The sequence below is a fragment of the Chiloscyllium plagiosum genome, chromosome 5 (assembly GCF_004010195.1).
Source record: "Chiloscyllium plagiosum isolate BGI_BamShark_2017 chromosome 5, ASM401019v2, whole genome shotgun sequence".
Taxonomy (NCBI): Eukaryota; Metazoa; Chordata; class Chondrichthyes; order Orectolobiformes; family Hemiscylliidae; genus Chiloscyllium; species Chiloscyllium plagiosum.
Genome location: NC_057714.1, coordinates 66,680,459 through 66,700,609, shown reverse-complemented (window position 1 = coordinate 66,700,609; position 20,151 = coordinate 66,680,459). Strand labels below are relative to the sequence as shown.

Genomic DNA, 20,151 nt, shown 5'->3' with positions numbered 1-20,151 from the left:
TCACATTATAAATATGACCTGTACAATGCTACAGCATTCCAAGATCATAACTGGCCAGTGCTCGAAAACAATGGCTTAATGCTAAAGGAAGCTGTGAAGTTTTTTGTTCAGTGGCCAGTACTTTTCAGTTGGTGCAATTAATCTCTGGTTATAGAAAGATCTCACTGTCTCTGCTAGCAATACATCAGGATTATTTATTCTGCATTAGTCAGTCCAATTGTGTATTTGCTGCTGAAAGCAGACATTAGTATAAAGAGGAATGTTCAGTTGTTTGATGCTTGCTTAAAGATGGTGTTACCAATAATATACATTCTTGACTTAACTTAGCTTCCTTTTGTGACAATTCTCAAGGATGTTTCTGTCAAGACTGGATTATTTTTCTGTATCTACTTCTCCTGTTATAGTTGCAGTCGAGATTTAGCTTTAACCTTATTGAACAGATATATCTGTGAACAGCATAAATCAACAATTGTTAAGCTCTTATGGATATGAAAACACCCATTGTCACATTTCACAAAATAATCTTCTATAAAATTCACCAATAGGGTTTAAAGCCTGAATTTTATCCATTTCATTTAATCCAAGACGGTTGAACATGTAAGCGTGGAGAGAGACATTCACTTTTGTTGCTTCATTTCATAGAATCGTACAGTACAGCCCATCGAGCGTGTACTTCCAAAACTGTGCTGAATCTGTACTAACCCAACTTTCTAGCCCTAGACCCACAGCCTTGAATACTATGACATTTCAAATGCTAATCCAAGTACTTTTTAAAAGTTGTGAGGTTACGTGCCTCAACAACCTTCCCAGGTAGGGGATTCCAGACACTCACCAACTTCTGGGAGAAAAAGATTTTCCTCAAATCCCCTCTAAACCTCCTGCCTTTCATTTGAAAATTATGGCCCTTGTTATTGACCCTTAAGCTAAAGGGAATGGCCATTTTCTATCCATCCTATCCATATCTTTCATAATCTAATACACCTCAATCAGGTCCTATCTCTGTTTTCTGTAGAGCAGAGAGGCAATCTGACCTTGTGCGGCCTTCATAACTTAATTGGTCCATTCCAGGAACCATTCTGATGAATACCCTCTGCACCCCCTCGAGTTCAATCACATCCTTCCTGTAGTGTGGTGATCAGAACTGCACACAGTAGTTAGTCCAGCTGTGACCTAACCAAAGTTCAAGTTCTGTACCACTCCAACGTGATCTCCCTCCTCTTATAATCTGCGCATTGTCTGATAAAAGCAAGCAACCTGTGTGCTATCGTCACCTTCATGACAAACACCCCGGAATACCTCTGTCCCTCTGAGCTTCCCGGTGTCTCACTATTCATTGAGTACTCCCTTGTCTTGCTTTTCTTTCAAAGTGCATTCCAAATTTCTGATAGCATTGCACAATCTCATATCAATTCTTGGGAAAGACAATGTGGCATGCAATCCAATGTTCTTTAATGGTATCAATGGAGAATGCTACATAGGTAGTGAGATGCAGCATTGACTCCCCCCCAATGATTCATTCTAAGTGCATTCCTGGGAGAGAGAGTCTGAAGCTAGGAACCAGTGTTTGCAGCAAGTGTTGAAAATAATAACTTCACATTTCACATATTCAACTGACTCTCAGGTAAGCAGTCTGAAAATGTCATAACAGTGGAAGAGTTGACTGAGATATTACCAATGTATATGTGAAAACTAACACTGTTTCCAGGTGATATTGCTGGAGGGCAGCACATGAGTGAGAAATAAGTGGAGCAAGAATGCATAAAGAGGTGTCAAGAGAGATAACATTGGAGGAGCTATTACAAGGGATACTGTAGCTATGATTAAACCAATAAGAAAGGAAATGGGTGAGAGTACTTCCACTCAGTGACAACACAGTGGGGAGAGTTAGAAGAGATGATGTGATCAACTATGCCAAAGTCTGTAGACAGGTTGAGGAGGGCAAGGCGGACAGTGTTCCTCCAGGATCGAGTGTGCTACATGGACAGCACAAACTACACACTAATACACAGCATAAAGTGCTTAAGAAGTGCAGAACACGCAAGTTACATTGTAACAGAAGAATGATAAATAATAGACATTTTTCTCGCAGCTATTCGAAGTCGTGCAAAGAATTTCAGATGAGAAAGAATCCAATCACATTGTGTTAAGGATCCTAATGGCTTGAGGGAAGAAACTGTTTCACAGTCTGTTCGTGAGAGACCAAATGCTCTGGTATCTTCTGCCAGATGGCAGGAGGGAGAACAGTTTAAGTGAGGGGTGTATGGGGTCTTCCACAATGCTCTCAGCCTTGCGGAAGCAGCGTGTGGTGTAAATGTCTGTAATGGAGGGGGGAGAGACCCCGATGATCCTCTCAGCTGTCCTCACTATCCGTTGTAAGGTTTTACAATCCAAGGCGGTGCAATTCCTGAACCAGTGATGCAGCAGCTCAGGGGACTCTCAATGAACCCCCTGTAGAATGTGGTGAGGATGGGGAGGGAGTGGGAGGTCAGCTTTCCTCATCCTGCGCAGAAAGTAGAGATGCTGCTGGGCTTTCTTGGCTATTGAGTTGGTGTTGAGGGACGAGGTGAGATTATCCGTTGGGTATACACCAAGAAATTTGGTGCTCTTCATGATCTCCATTGGGCAGCTGTCGATGTCCAGCGGAAAGTGATCACTCCATGTCCTCCTGAAGTCAACAACCATGTCTTTCATCTTGTCCACGTTCAGAGACAAGCTGTTGGTTCTGCACCAGTCCATTAGCCACGGCACCTCCTCTTTGTATGCTGACTCATCATTTGTGCTGATGAGACTCACTACAAACATATCATCAGTGAACTTGATCACTGCACAGTTGTGTGTCAGCAGAGTGAACAGCAGTGGACTGACCACACAGCCCTGGGGGCCCCCATGCTCAGTGAGATGGTATTGAAGATGCTGTTCCCAATCCGGACTGACTGAAATCTCCCAGCCAGAAAGTACAGGATCCAGTTACACAGGGAGGCATTCAGGCTCAGCAGACTCAGCTTTCCAATCAGGTGCTGAGGAATGATGATGCTAAATTCAGAACTGAAGTCAATGATCAGTAATCTGATGTAGGTCTCTTTCTTCTCCAGGTGAGTGAGGGCCAGATGGAGGGTGGTGGAAATGGCATCATCTGTTGAGCGATTTGGTTGAAAATGCGAACTGCAGGATGTCCAGTGAGGGTACAGCAAGGTCTTAATATGCCTCAACATGAGCCTCTCAAAGCACTTCTTGACGATGGGTGTGGGTGGAACAGGAACGTACATTCATACATACATACACATACACACACACATATATATACTAACACACAGACGTACCTGTATAGTCAAAATAAATAGTCATTTCACTGACTTCATTGTTGTATACTATCATTATCTTGGTCTCGATGACCATCTAAATTGAAATTCTAACTTAATATTTGGAGAAATTAATAGGATCACATAATATATACTGTGCAAATGATTATGTGAGAGCAAAACAGTAAGGACAGCAAGAAAAAGTAGTATGCTGTCAACAAACATGTATCTATGCTTCCATTCTCATCACTTGTTTACCACAATCAAGTTGAACGGAGATGACCTCCCCTTAACAGAACCATCCTGACTGTTTTTGATTAATCCCTGTCTCTCGAAATGCAGATTAATTCTGTCCTTCAGATGATAGACTGAGTGGCTTATCCGTTGCTCCCTTCTTGAATAACCCTACCACGTTTGCTGGTCTCTAGTCCTCTGGCGTGTGTTCCGTAGTCAGAGACGATTTGAAAATTATTGCTGGAGCTCCTGCTAGTTTGTTCTTTGCCTAAATCAGTGACCTGGGATTTATTTCATCTAACCCTGGATATTTATCTACTTTTAAGGCAGGTGGGTTGCTGGAGGCCATGGGAATCATGCCAGTTAAGTTAGTTTGTGAAGCTTGGGAAGCTGTGGAGTCAGAAACTTTTCCGCAAGTAAATTTTAAAAGGTCTTGCCAACTTCAGCTGCCATAATGTAATGGTATTTCATCATTAAAGGGTATTCTCAGTGCAGTGGTTGATCAAAAAACTCTGTCCTTAAGCAGTAAGAGCCATTAAATTGACCAGAGCTGCAAGTGTTCAGAAAAAGTAAATTTTAAAAGGTCTTGCCAACTTCAGCTGCCATAATGTAATGGTATTTCATCATTAAAGGGTATTCTCAGTGCAGTGGTTGATCAAAAAACTCTGTCCTTAAGCAGTAAGAGCCATTAAATTGACCAGAGCTGCAAGTGTTCAGAAACATTAGGGTCCTTTCTCCAGTGAATAAAGTTCTTTTTGGAATTCTGCATGATGAAGAATCAATTGTGAACGTACATAGGGAACCCTATGGTTTGATATTCAAATTGATTCAATATTTTAATATTTTCTGAGCCTATGAAGAGCTCTTCATTATGTACTTGACAACCAACCAATGAGCCATTTAATAACACTGGCTAGTCTTTGAAATACTGATTTTTAAAAAAATAAAAACAATTAATAGCCATTTAAAGGCTGATGGTTATTGTTATTACCCTCAACGGTCACAAAGATCTATTCTGCTACAGTAAGGTGGACGTGGGTAGGGTTAAACCCAGTATGGCAGCCTGCTTGTACCTCAGACAGAGGGATGGGAGGGTGTCTCCTTCACAATCCCCAGTTTGTGATCTGGGGCTCCCCTTGTCCTCCTCCCATGGCCTGTGCTCCCCTGACTCACCACATCATCCTCTCCTCACCACCCATCCTCACCCCTAAACCTTCCATCTCGCCTGACCTGACCTCACCAAGATCCCCCAACTACCACCTGGCTTAAGCACGGGTCGCTGTTCCAAGTGGTATTGCTGGGATCTGAGAGCTGCCAGCAGCTCTAACAGGAGGGATTTCCTCCCAGATGGGACTGGAAGATCTTCCTCCAGCCACTTAATGCCCTTTAAACATAAATCAGCATGGGAGAGTTGTCAGGAGCTGTTATGAGTTCCTCAGCAATTCTTTGGGAGCAGGATAAAAAAGTCCACCATGTATTAATTTTGCTCTTTCACCTGATCTGCTGAGTGTTTCCAGCATTCTCTTTTTCGTTCATATTTACAACATTTGTAGTATTTTGGTTCTGTGTGAATAAATAAATTAAAAATCCTCATGACATAAGCAAATTACAGACTAGCAGCTAAGTTTAACCTGACCTTCCCATGTAGAGTCTGGCATATTTGGATCCATTGCCTGCTGATGTTATGTTCCCATGACTTTAATGGACAGTAAAATCAGGCAGATTGTAAAACAGTTGCTTTCCTGCCTGGCGGGTAAATGAAAGTTTGCCCATGTATGAACTTATATCACGCTCATTTGTGAACCACAAATTATGGGTAGAAAATCAAATAAGATTCATTGTGATTAAAATTACATTTTTTAAAATAATAACTTAAAGAATTTTGTTGTGGTGAAAAGTCCCATCTGATATGAGTTATTCTTTTTTGTTTGTACATGTAATTCTCTTGTGTCCAAAAACATTCTCTTTGACCATTTTTCAGTCAGCCCTGAGCTCCTGTGATACCTCTCGTCCACAAAAAAAAATTGTATTTCTTTCCCTATAGGCTTTATTATATCACCCTTCAGAAAAAAATAGCTATTCTAAAGGGCAGCACAGTGGCTCAGTGGTTAGCACTGCTGCCTCACAGTGCCAGGGACCTGGCTTCAATTCCAGCCTCAGGCATCTGTCTGTGTGACGTTTGCATGCTCTCCCTGTGTCTGTGTGGGTTTCTTCTGGGTGCACTAGTGACCTGGGTTCAATTCTACCCTTGGCCCACTGTCTATATGAAGTTTGCACATTCTCCCTGTGTCTGTGTGGGTTTCCTCCCAAAATCCAAAGCTGTGCAAGTGAGGTGGATTAGCAGGGTTACAGGAATGGGGTAGGTCTGGGTGGGATGCTCTTCAGAGGGTTGGTGTGGACTCGATGGGCTTAATGGCCTGCTACCCCACTGTTGGGATTCTGTGATTCCAAAGCAAGTTTCAGTTTGTAAATTTTGATTTTGCTGAACTTGTGGAATATTATTAGGGGTATTCTAATAATTTAACATGACATTATAACTAAGCTGGATAATATAGTTGTTGATCATCTTGTTAAGAATTCCCCTTAGTGATAGACTCACTTACTACATATTTATTTTACATTCTTTAGAACTTCACTCTGCAAAATTAAACTTGAATGTTCAGTTTGTTGTGAGGGTGGGACGGAACAAATTATTTTTCTCTTGCTGTGCTCTGCTCTTTTATAAATACTATACGTTTGCAATTTCTAATTTTAGTATTGCTAATTTGTAGTTCTTTTAATAGCTTTTTAGTCAAAAATATATTTTATTTTCAAACATTAAATTTCTTTATATTTAAAGGTTGTGGCTATGGTAATCTCTTTTGTTGAGGTAAGTATTTATTTGGAACCAGTAACGGTGACCTAAAATTTCCTATAGCCGAGAAAGTGTCAGTTAGAAGCCTGAACTGTATACTACTTGAGAGAGAATGTTACTTGATAGCCAAGATTTGTAAGAGCATAAAACTCCTCAAACACTCTACTTTTGACATCTGGTGTCAGAAACATTTAAATTAGAGCAAGAGCCAAATTTGGCGTGAATTGGTCTATTACATGCTCAGGCTGTCAGTCACTGAGCATGTAATAGACACTATCTTTTTTTTAGTTATTTCTTTCACGAGCTGCAGATGTCACTGGAAAGGCCACTAATCATTACCCATCCCTAACCCATACTCTTTCTTGCTTGTAAATAGCTTGTTAACAGTTAAACGTGCCACTGTTTGTGATGTTACCAAGCTCACTGTACATCCTAGGTGACATGGAAACCAGAGTGGGTTCAACTTATCGCTTGCTCCAAAGACCGGGTTAGACACCGCTCACTAACATCTTGGACATTGGCCCACATGCCCTAATGGACCATGAACATTGGCATCTGAATGTGCCAGCCTCTATAAATCATCATGGCACATCTCCAATCCATATAAGGGAAGCTTCTCACTTTAGTGATGCATCTCAGGTTGCCTTGGCAACTATCATTGTAACATTGCATTAAGGACACAGTGTGCTCAGGCACACACACCCAGCTCATGGAAGATGAGGATGTATCTCTAAGTCTTTGCTGTCATAGTGCTCACTCACTCTGAGTCTGCCTGGGATACTCACACAGCACCAGGTTATAGTCCAACAGGTTTATTTAGAAGTACTAACTTTTGGAGCGCTGCTCCTTCATCAAGTAGCTGTGGAGCAGGATCATAGGACTTATAGCTATAAATTCTGTGTCCTATGATCCTGCTCCACAACTACCTGATGAAGGGGCAGTGGTCCGAAAGCCAGTGCTTCCAAATAAACCTGTTGGATTATAACCTGATTTTGTGTGATTTTTAACTTTGTCCACCCCAGTCCAACACCAGCATCTCCACATCATGGGATACTCACAGCTTCCTTGCCTTGCCTTGCCCTTTTGCACTTTTCACACTTAACCAGAGATAACTAGCTCATGTTAATATTTAGCACAGACACAAAGCCAGGAAGTTTGCAACAGTTGTCAGCAGGCCTCCAGTCCAGTGAAGAGGGGTAGCCATTGCTAAGGGGATCCTGGCACAGTTAGTCAAGCACAGCCTTGGATCGCAGTCCAGGGCCTACGTGGGGCAATCACAGTCAGGATCCTCTGCTGATAAGGGGTGAGAAACCGAATGACAGGAAGCACACTACCCGTTTTGACTCTTTCTGGCCCATTGAGGGCTGTTTTGTTCCTGGAAAGAGAGAGAGAACAAGATATTATGGAAGATAAAAATGGGTGGCACAGTTATTACTGTTGGTGCAGGTATGGTTGTTTCCCAAGCAAATGAGTGGGCATTACAGATGGTACGCAGGGTTAGTGCTGTTACAGCTTTGGTTAAGTGTGAGATTTGAGTGGAGAAGATATTGCAGGCATTAGTGAGAGTGGTAGAGCATTAGTCTTAGTAGGAGGCAGGTACAATAAGTACAGTTAGTGTGAGTGCGGTATTGGAGAGAAATGGTGGCACCTACATTGGCAGAGTGGAAAAGGAGATTGACCTTCTTCCTACAGTGTAGGGCATTCCTCCAAATGGATGAAAGTGTTCAGCCTGGGTGGCAAATTCAGTGAAGGCTGACATGGTCTGGTGTGGTGACCTACACTGCTGGTCCCTGATGATTCACTCCACAACTTTTCAAAAAAGTAATACGATTCCAACCATTGTATTTCACGCTTCCAATTCCCTTGGTTAAGTAGGCAGAAAAGACTATTTATGTGGTAGATTTCTTTACACATGAGCAATGTGTTATTTTAATATGTATTATATATGTATATATAAAATATATATTAGAAAATGTGTATATATGGACAGATTTGTTGTTAATTGTGTTAAATTTTGTCTATATTGAAATGGTACTGCTGAAAGGATATGTGGCACGAATTGTGTGTACTTGCCACCCACATATCTGCAGCTGCTATTTCTGTTAATGCATGGCAATGAAGTCCCTAACTGCTGACACCATGGGAACCCTCCTGCTTGGGGCAGAGCAAGTGCCCGGTCTCTGGCTGACCTGCAAGTGCCAGTGACCTGGGACATTTCTTCCTTGGCCAGCTGCAGAGACAAGACAGAGAAGTGCTCACCAATAGGTGTGCCTGACTCTAATCTAGTGAGCATACTTGCCGAGCTGTCAGTATCTGAGCTGGTGGTGGTGGGACTGCAGGGGCAGCCTTACTAATGACCTCCTGAGGCCTCCGTACACATCTCCTTAGAGTTGCTGGAGAGATGTATTGTGAGTCTGTGCTCCTCTAAGATTGTGGACCTGCTGCCAATACCTACAGGACACAACAAAGAGAAGGCATCACGACTAAGGATTAAGAATTGTCAGGGGGAAAAGGACATTGGTAAGGGGCTTAATGTGAGAACCGCACCACAATGAACATCGTTTCTGAGTCGGTTGATTGATATTGATGTCTTGGCATCTCAGCAGGATGTGTCAAATACTTTCCTCATAGGCTGAGGAGGCAACTGCCAGGTACCGCAGTGCCCATCCTGGTCCTTTGTATCCTGTTTCCTCCTGCTGTGAATGAAAGGGAGGGATTGAGTAAGATGAAGTGGGTGGCACAGCTGGTTCTGGTGTTGATGGGAGAAAGGTGGTGAGGTGTCCTGAGTGGGTGAATGAGTGGGCAGCACAGAAGGCACGCTGTGTTAGTAGCTTGGGAGGTTGGGGTGGGTGAGAGTGAGGGAGCGAAGATGTTGCACGCAATTGTAAGAGTGGTAGAGCATGAGCCTTTCAGTGGGTGCAATGGTAGGAGATGGTTGCAATACTGTGAGGGAAGATTGTGGCACTCACCCTGGTGCAGTGGAGAAGGTCATTGAGCACCTTCTTCCTCGATTGCTGAGCATTTCATCAGATGGGGAAGACCACACAGACGGGGCTGATAACCTCAGACCAGCTGGCAGCGCCTGGTGTCCTGGAATCTTCTGCCAGTCCTGTGGGAAGGGTTCAGACCTCTTCTGCACCACCATGTTCACCGTGACCTCGAGGTTCCTGTTGGTGAACTGTGGCACCATTTTCCCCTTACCAGCCAAAGCCTCATGGAGTGTGTGTAGTCATGCAGGGCAGCACTGGGATACCAGTGTTTGTGTAGGTCTACAATGGCCTTTTTAAGATGGCAACAGTGCCAAGGATGCCAGAATGTCACCATTCACTGGAGTATTTCCAGCAACAACAAGCAGGATAATTAGGCTTGCATCTGATGGGCGTTGGGCCATAGAGGTGAGCTGGATAGTTAATGAGGTGAGTTTGGGACAATCAGGCAAGGAACCCTCATCAAAATTAACATTTTGCCAAAATATGGTAAGATTCAGCTCCTTAAGTTTCAGTTGAACTGGAGAAAACTAAGAGATTGTGATTGTATTGATTTACAGTCACTTTCCTGCAGTTATTGACCTGCCTTGTGCTTTTAAAGAGCCATCTGATTCATCCAATTCCCCTGCCCTTTTGCCATAGCCATTTAAATTTTACTTTTTTCAGCTTCGTGTCCAATTTCCTTTTGAAAGTTACCTCCATCGCCACTTCAAAATCACAACAACTGGCTGCAGAACCGATCTCTCATCATCTACTCTCTGGTTAGCCGTCCTTGCAGTAGTGGCAGTCGTTTCATCTCTATTAAATCTCACCCTAACCTTCTCTGCTTTGCAGAGAGCAAAACCAATTTTTCTAATTTGGCAAGGATGGTATACTGTTAGGTATTTTTAGCTGGAGTTCAGAAAGGAGAAGTGAAATTTGTGGGACGAATACACAATTCAGTACATTCAGTATTTGATGAGTGCAAGTCACCACAGTCTACTCTTTCATTAGCGAGACAGAAAGAGAGAGAGAGAGAGAAAAACACCAGGTGGTGAGTTAAACTTGAGGGTCAAAATGTCTCAAGCAACGGGCAAAGTTGTCACACTGCATCACAAACCAACCGTCCAACAACTGAACTTGTCGTTAGTTGTAATTTGCACATTTTATTGACAGGTTTGAATTTAATTTTGAGCTCACAATTATAACAAATGCAAGAGCTTGTCATCTGGTCCAAACTTCAGGGAGAAGGTAGGGCTGGTCAGGGGCAGAGTAGGGAACTTGTGCATGGAGTCTAAGTAGATAGGGGAAACCCTAAATGAGCTTTTTGCTTTGGTTTTTACTAAGGAAAGGGACCTTGTTGTGAATGAGAACTTTGAGGAGCCGGGAAACAGGCTTGAACAGATCGGAATTGAGGAAGTTAATGTGCTGGAAATTTTGGCAGGGCCGGACTAGATTTATCAGGAAGTGAGAAAGCAGGTTGCTAAGCCACTGGCGAAGACCTTTGCTTCCTCACTCTCCACTGGAGTCGTATCTGAGGATTGAAGGGAGGCAAATGCTATTCCTGTTTTCAAGAAGGGGAATAGGGAAGTCCCTGGCAATATCAGATAGTCAGCCTTATGCCTGTGGTCATCAAGGGTTTGGAAAGAATTCCGAGGGATAGGATTTATGACTGTCTGGAAAAGCATAGTGTGATTAAAAGCAGCCAACATGGTTTTGTGAGGGGCAGGTCATGCCTCACAAATCTTATTGAATTCTTTGAGGAAGCGATGATTCAGGTTGACAAAGGTCCTGGTAAACCTTCTTTGCACCATCTCCAAAGCCTCCACAGGATGTGGTGTATATGTACTTCAGCAAGGCATTTGATTAAGGTTCCTCATGGTAGGCTCATTTATAAAGACAGGAGGTAGGGGATACAGGGGAGATTTGGCTCTCTGGATTCAGAGTTGGTTGGCTGACAGAAGGCAGAGAGTGGTTGTAGGTGGAAAGTATTCTGCCTGGAGGTCACTAGTAAGTGGTGTCCCGCAGGGCCCTCTTCTTGGGCCTCTGCTCTTTGTAGTTTTCATGAATGACTTGGATCAGGAGGTTGCGGAGTTGGTTAGTATATTTTCTGATGATACAAAGATTGGAGGTGCCGTTGATAGTAGTGACGGCTATTGTAGGCTGCAGTGCAACATAAACAGGATGCAGAGCTGTGCTGAGAAATGGCAGATGGTGTTCAACCTGGATAAATGCGAAGTGATGCATTTTGGAAGGTTGAACTTGAATGCTGAATATAGGATTAAAGCAGGATTCCTGGCAGTATAAAGGAACAGCGGGATCTTGGTGTTCAAACACATCACTCCCTCAAAGTTGCAACCCAAGTGGGTAGGGTTGTTAAGAAAGCATATGGCGTTTTGGCTTTCATTAACAGGGGGATCGAGTTTAAGAGCCACGAGGTTTTGCTGCAGCTCTACAAGACCCTGGTGAGACCACACTTGGAATATTGCGTGGGTTTCCTCCGGGTGCTCCGGTTTCCTCCCACAGTCCAAAGATGTGCAGGTCAGGTGAATTGGCCATGGTAAATTGCCCGTAGTGTTAGGTAAGGGGTATGGGTGGGTTGCACTTCGGTGGGGCGGTGTGGATTTGTTGGGCCGAAGGGCCTGTTTCCGCACTGTAAGTAATCTAATCTAATTGTATCCAGTTCTGGTTGCCCTACTATCGGAAAGATGCGGAGGCTTTGGAGATGGTGCAAAGAAGGTTTACCAGGATGCTGCCTGGACTGGAGGGCTTGTCTTATGAAGAGAGGTTAGGTTATTTTAGTTTAGATTAGGATTAATCCTCGGCACAACATTGTGTGCCGAAGGGTCTGTTCTGTTCTGTACTTTCCTATCTATTCTAACTGGAGGATCTCACGACCCCTTTAACTCCAGGACTGGTCACTTCTACAACAGCCCCCGAAGAAATGCCCAAGAGGAAGCATTACAATAGAATTTAAATGTTTATCTGCAGACAGGAAAATATTTTATAAGAAGATACACTCAGAGGTTAGGATTTAGTTAAAGCTATTATGAACAGTAAAATGAAAATGTTTTGAACATCTTCAGTTAAAGACCCTACCAAAGTAAATAAAATCTTTTGCATTGAATGAAAGCAGTCACTGTTTCAGGAAGACCATCAGGCTGTTTCCTACAGCTTTTCATCACCACTCATACAAAAGATAAAGAGTGGACAAAATGTGGAACTTAATTAATATGATGGTTTTGATCTTAAATTCAACCCACGTAATTATTATGACTCCTTTGAACAAAATGAATACATTTCCACCACCTGTGTTCTAAAGTTAAATCGCCCTTTGAGAGAAAAACAATCTGTCATCTCTGTCCTAAAAAGATGACCCTTAACTTTGCCTCTGAGTTCTGACCTCATCCACAAGAGGAAGCATTCTTTCCAAATTCATCTAATCAAGACTACTCAGAACCTTACGAACTTCCTTCAAGTCACCTCTCATTCTTCTAAACTCCAGTGGACACAAGCCCAGCCTATCCAACCTACCCTCATAACACAATCCACTCTTGTTCAGCTCTATCCTATGAACTGGATAAGGTTATGCATGGTAGACTAATTAGTAAAGTTAGATCATGTGGGATTCAGGGTTTATGGTAGGAAACAGAGTGTGGTAGTGTAGGGTTGTTTTTCAGACTGGAGGCTTCTGACAAGCAGTGTTCCACAGGGATCAGTACTGGGTCCACTTTTGTTTGTCACTTATAAAAATGACTTAAATGAGAATATAGGAGGCATGGTTAGTAAGTTTGCGGATGACACCAAAACTGATGGTTTAGTGGACAGTGAAGAAGTTTAGCGAAGATTACAAAGAGATCTTGCTCAATTGGGGCAATAGGCTGCCGAATGGCAGGTGGAGTTAAATTTAGATAAATGCGAGGTATTAGGTTTTGGTAAAACAAACAAGGGCAGGACTTATCGAAGTAATGGTAGGCCTAAGTGGTGTTGTAGAACAGAGAATTGTAAGAATTCTTTGAAATTTGCATCACAGGTAGACAGTGTCGTTAAGAATGCATTTAACGTGCTTACGTTTTATGCTCAGACCTTTTGAGTATAGGAGTTGGGATGTCATATTGAGGTTGTACAGGACATTAGTAAGACCTCTTCTGGAGTGCAGTGTGCAATCTGGTCATCCTGCTATAGGAAGGATATTATTAAACTGGAGAGGGTTCAGAAAAGATCTACCAGGATGTTGCCACAGTTGGAAGATTTTAGTTATAAAAATAGGCTGGATAGGCTGGGTCTTTTCTTTTACTGGAGCGTACGAGGCTGAAGGGTGACCTGAGAAATTTATAAAATCATGAGAGGCAGAGATAACATGAATAGCAAAGGTCTTTTTCCCTAAGGTGAGGGAATTCAAAACTGGAGGGCAATTTTCAAGGTGAGAGGAGAAAGGTTTAGAAAGAATATGAGGGATGACTTTTTTTGCAGAGAAAGGATCATGTGTGGAATGAACTGCAAGAAAAAGTGGTGGATGTGGGTACAGTTACAACATTTGGATAATTATGTGAATAGGAAGGATTTAGAGGGATATGGGCCGAATGCAGGCAAATGGGACCAGTTTAGATTGGGAACATGGTTGACATTAACTAGTTGGATTGAAGGGTCTGTTTATGTGCTGTATGACTCTATGGATAATATACCAATCTTTAATCGTTCTGATGGAAGAAGTGGAAAAATAGCAATGATCCATGATCCTAATTTTCACTCTGTAATTCCTAATGGAATGTCTAATGATCAGACTCGGCGATGGTAACTAACTTCTGTGGCAGTGTAACCTCATTTTACAGGTGAACTCATGGTCACTTTGGTGTGATGCTGGGTGGTTGTTGTGAAACTGTAAAAACAGGAAAGTAAACTGGAAGGAAACTGAAACAAATATAAACTAAGTTGTGCTAGGAGATATATATTTAGATAAAAATATCCTTTCTGCCTGTTTTGCTGTTGCAGCTGTGACTCTGGATACATTGGACAGCGCTGTGAAAACAGAGACTTCAGTATTCTATATGTTGTTCCAAGTGGGCAAAAGCTTCACTATGTCTTAATTGCAGCAATAATTGGAGCTGTGCAGATTGCCATAATAGTTGCTGTGGTGATGTGTATAACAAGGTAAGCATCGTACATTAATAAGTCAGCAAATAAAATGTACAGGAGCTATTTTTGGAACAAGATGTGCACAATTTTAAAAATATACTTTGTTTTATCCTGTTCAACCCTACTCCTCCATTATTTATTCCAGTTCTGAAAGAGAGGTGGCAGGAAGACAGTTCTTTCCTTTTGTCTAAATGGATTTGAAGCCAACACAGCAGGCTAGCTGCCTGGCTGAAACTAGTCTCAGGAGACCGGAGACACTTTTCACATGAGGTTACTTTCACAACTGCAATTAAAAAACACAATTGGTGTCTTACAACAGCAAAGGACTCCCAGTTCACGTACTTAAACAGCCACCCTCTTCAAAGAGGTGGACTTGATCTTCACCCATTTACTGGTCCAACAGAAAATTGCCTCAGGCTGGCCTTAGGCATCCAGAAGACAAGCTTCGATGGCCATTTCCCTACCTGGTTTACAGCTATCATACACCCATTTTTCATGTAAGATATGTGAGGGCATAACTTGACAGTCACCTCCAATAATTCTTTTGGTCATTTGTAACATATTTATCTTTGTTCCTATGTCTGGTTATTGTGGAGACGTTTTGCGAGACCAAACATTTATTTCAGTTTCCATTATGCACTGGTGATCCCTTCCCCTTAATTATTATGATTAATATAAGTTTCATGCTATATACACGTAGACCGAATTGTAGGCATCACTGCCTGTGCTATGCCACTCCAGCTTCTAGTCTAGGCCATGCATGAGAGCAGGCGATTAATTCATTTCACTCATTGATTTTTTTTTTCTCTCCATCATTGATCTGGATTTTCATTCCTGGGTCACATTGGTGGGAGTTAGGAAATCCCCAACTTGCTATACCCATCTTGGGAAAACTCTCCTGAATGACAAGAACTTTGCTTCAGTGGGTGAGTGCTGGTGGAGTTAGACCAGCCTATCACCTGACACAGATTGGATGTGGCTAGAGGGACTGCCCAATTCCAAGGCAGCTCACCTCAACTATATTCTCTGTGATTTCCCAATTGTTTTGTTAAATAATATGGCTGTTAGCCCACACTCCTAACACCCATTCACTACCTACCCATTCCCCATGCTCTATCCATGCCAAACTGTGCTCTCAACAACAGCTTCTCATAGTCTTCCATGTCAATATTGTGCAAATACTTGTTCGTCTTGCATTACCCTTTACCCTTGAACTATCCATACCAAGTTAATGTCAACTTATGCATCCATCCACCCCGATGGCACCTCATATTTCATGCCTCCACTCACTACTCTTTGCTCTTGCACCCCTTATATCATTTCACCTAGTATCCACCAAGGACATGCCAACTGACCTCAAAAATCATATTAAAACTTAAAAGAAGTTTTAATCATCTTTTGCTGGCTTTAATATAGCCAAAACCATATGCTCATCCATACAGCCCATTCAAAACTTTTCAATCTCCTTAGATTCTTAATTCATTAAAAAGCAATTGCATTCATACCCCTACATCCAAAACTGACTTTTGTATTGCCAATAAAACTCTGAACTCACAACCTCTAACTGAGATGTTGATAGGTTGTAGAAAGCAGCCAAGCATTAATAATGGCATAATGATAGTCTTTTGGGTAATCTCCATGTTATCATCATCAGCAGTCCCTCCCAGGTGCTGGTGATTCCCTTCCACTCTCAGGGTGAGTCCATAGGTGACTATACAGAGCAATGCAGCTCCCGCAGGCTGTGTTACACTTGGGCCAGGTGGTGGTCAGGGGAAGGCATGGGTGGGGCATTGACGTGGCAGTGCAGTCCTTTCGCAGTTTTTGCCTGGTTTCCTTTTTTTTTACTGATGGCAAGTCTCAAGGTGCTCGACACCTTCTCAGATGCTCCTCCTCCTCTCTGGACAGCTCAGGCTAGTGATTCCTAAGTGCCCATGAGAATGTCACCAGTGAGACTTTGAGGGTATCATTGAAGTGTTTCTGCTGTCTTACCATTTCAGAGCTGAAAGTGGAGTCCCTGCTTGGGCTCAACCAGGCCAACATCCCCAGCAATGAGGCACTGACTACCCTTGCTTGGCTCCGATGGACTGGGCATGTTGTCTGCTTGACCAATTGTGCACAGACAGCTATTGAAAGCGCTGGACCAGTTTTGTTTCTCCACTCACTGACACAGGCAGACATTTTTAAAACAAAACTTATAAATGATGCCTTGAAAGCTTAATCTCTTTTTAACCTCTCAGTGTGTAGGCTTCTTTTTAATTTCCAAGGAGCTGGCAATGTAAATAAATTAACAGCTCAACAATTCTACAGGTTTTATCACCTTTTCAAAAGCTTTTATGACTACTATTCAGAGCTCCCACACTGCAGGTTAACGCCCTTGCTATAGAAGAAATAGAGTCAGTTTAAACTCAGCACTGTTTTCAAATAGCACTTTAGAGTTCATGATTCCCCTCCTGGCAAAAATGGGTTCAGTCGGAATGGGACTGGACTTTCAGATCCTCCCGTTCAGTTTTATAGGCCTGAATTGTCTACTCAAAAATTCTGGCCTTAATGAGGAAACACAGCATTCTTCTCTGAATTGTGCACTAATTCTCTGAATTAGGTTGTGAACTCACTACACACAGAATTATATTGGTTACCCCCTTATGCCCTTGGCACAGGCAAGTGCCAATACAACCTCTCATGCACCAATTTGGCAATGGGCAAATGCATTTTCAATCTAACTTAGACCTTCACGAATTGAGAAGGAAGGTCATATAAAGCTTATTTGTTTTACATCATGTTTGATTTGAGCACTTACATGAGCTACATTAAAGAGTTCAGCAGAATATGATGGTGCTTTTGCACATATTCAATCTATTTTCTAGCTGTAAAGCCAGAAATGAAATTAATTTGACAAATATCAACCCAGATGCCCATGGGAATGGAGCAACTAACTAGCCCTACCTCTGCAGCAAATTAAATTTCTTACAAGTGTCGCCACTGTGAATGGCATGGGAATTGGAAATATCATGTTGGTGCAGCTAAGTTGCTCATTGTGAATAGAAATAGGTTCTTATTCTGTAAGTGACTGTACTGCACCATACTGTGGAGCCTTTGGTTACATGGGTAAATACAAAAGTCTTTCAATGAAGGCAAACAATAGAAATCTTGCAGTTATGAAGCTCTGATTATTTTCATTATTTGGTTCACAGGAAATGTCCAAAAAATAACCGAGGCCGCCGACAGAAACAAAACCTAGGACATTTTAACGCAGACTGCACCACTTCATCAAGGATGGTCTAGTTTATCATTTTTATACCTTTTTGTCTTCATTTACTATGTCTCACCAATTGCTCAATTATAACTGATTTTTTTTTTCCCTGAGAAGAAGATTTTTGTTTCAGAGGCCTTGGTTTTCTGAACCTGTGCCAGCATAGGAATTACTATGTCTGGGGATATGACCAAGATATTTGAGTGATAAATAAATAAATGAGACAGTCTATTCATAACTGACAGTTTCACCATCCGCCAGTAGGAGGGTTCCTTGATTTCTAGAGAAAAAAGTTTCAAACAGAGATTTAGGAACAAGTCAAGATAACACTACTGGCCTCAAAATAGAATACTAATGAAAGGACCATTTTTGTACTTTATGAGATGAATTTGCTCTTTGTTTATGCCACTCACATGTTGTGTAATAACCTTGCCACAATGTTAATAATAAATCACAAATGACACTTGAAAGGCAGAGAATTACTTGAAGAAGGTTTAAATGCGAGATCGACTGAACCTGCTCAAGACAAGAGGATTAAAGAAAAGGGGAAAAAAATGTTTACAACTAACTTTCCTTGCAAGACATGAAGGGGTTTTTTGAAGTTATTAGGAATTGATGCATTTTCAAACACTATTTGCATGATTTGTGGAACTGTGTACTGTGATTAGTTTAAATTCAAAGCTGTTTGGATTGAGTATGTGGTGGACATCTGAGCCGTGCCATTCGGATAACTCTGTCTCCGCAGCTATATTTGACTCCCCTTGATGTAAATTTAGTAACTCATCAATGTAACTGGTGGTGCTTATGGTGTGTGCCACAGGGAAAAAAAAATTGTTTTGTAGAACAAGACTTTAGGTTGATCATTTGGTGTATTTATTGAGATTCAAATGGATTTAAAAGTTAAATTGATACGCTGTTATTAGTCACCATTATGCTGTGATAAAATACACTGTAATTATTTAAACATGTGTTGTATTTGAGATTACTTTGCAAATGGTACTAAAGTCTCAACAGTGTCACCTACTGGGCATGTGTGTTTAGGATTGTGGTTTAACAAAGTTTCATGGTTCTGTCACTGCAGAGACAAGGGTGTGAGCTGCCTTTATAACACAATATTGCATTTTCCCAGAATTCAAAACAATTTTGACCTGAGTGAAATTAAGTGGTGCCATCTTACCTCATAATTCAGTTCTCAGCTTATTTGTCAAAATTCTAGAAGCACCATCTTACATAATCTTTTTAGTTTGATCGCAAATTATCAATCTTCAAATATTTAATTTTAATGTTGAAATTCAGTTCAATGAGATTATGCTAGCTTATTCATAAACATAGTCTATAGCCTATCTTTTGCAATAAATATATTTCCACTTTTTTTAAAAGGAAGTAAGCACTGGTTTGACAGAAAATACATTTTATTGCAGTAGATTGTAAGACCTTTCCCCCTTTAAAATCTAGATCATTATACTTAATGGTTATTTCAGAAATATATCAATAAACTAAAGTCAAATGATTAACATTAGAGATATTTTACCATAATCTATCAGTGATATAGCCTTTTCTTTACAATTGACAAATGTGGTAGACCCTGTATTAAAATGTGTTTTTTTTCACACTGCAATACACTGAGACTGACACATACTTTAAAAACAGCCTAAATTCATATCAGCTAGCACTCAGTGGGAATACTCTCACCTCCATGTCAGCAGGTTGTGGGATCAGGTTCCATTCCACAGATCTTAGCACTTAGTTTGAACTGCCACTTAAGAATAGTTATGAAGAATTGCTGCACTAACAGAGGTTGCATTTTTTTCAATGACTTCTTAAATTGCTGGCCTTGTCTTCCTCCTCAGGTGGCTGAATAGAATGCCATGGTACGACTTAAAGAGAAAGAGAGTTCTTTACAATGGCAAGTCCCAACCAATGTTTAAACATCTGTTTATGTCTAAATATAAGTGGCTAATCTCATTTAAACAGTTATTTGTTCATTTATTTAATGATTACCATATATGCAAGGTTTATGAAGGTTTGTAGCTTAAGTTGAGATTTAAGGTGTAGGTTTGCTCGCTGAGCTGTAGGTTTGATATCCAGATGTTTCATTAGTTGGCTAGGTAACATCATCAGTGGTGACCTCCAAGTGAAGCGAAGCTGTTGTCTCCTGCTTTCTATTTATATGTTTGTCCTGGATGGGGTTCCTGGGGTTTGTGGTGATGTCATTTCCTGTTCGTTTTCTGAGGGATTGATATTTGATATCTAGATCTATGTGTTTGTTTATTCCTCAAGATTGCAGATTCCTCAAGAACAAACCACGACAAGCAGACCAAACACACTCTAACCACTTTACCATACATCAAAGAAGTTTCAGAAATGACAGCCAGACTACTAAGACCCCTCAGAATCCTAGTAGCACACAAA

General features: G+C 41.5%; 1 protein-coding gene across 1 annotated transcript in view; it reads left to right on the top strand.

Annotated features, from left to right (window-relative positions):
* LOC122549953 (tomoregulin-1-like) overlaps positions 1-19,843 on the top strand; it is a 226,681-nt gene extending 206,838 nt beyond the window's left edge. The window contains exons 9-10 of the mRNA XM_043690236.1: positions 14,346-14,504; positions 17,681-19,843. Of these exons, the coding sequence (XP_043546171.1) occupies positions 14,346-14,504; positions 17,681-17,771 (250 nt within the window). The 3' untranslated portion in view covers positions 17,772-19,843. The remainder of the gene's footprint in view (positions 1-14,345; positions 14,505-17,680) is intronic.
* Positions 19,844-20,151: the final 308 nt, after the last annotated feature.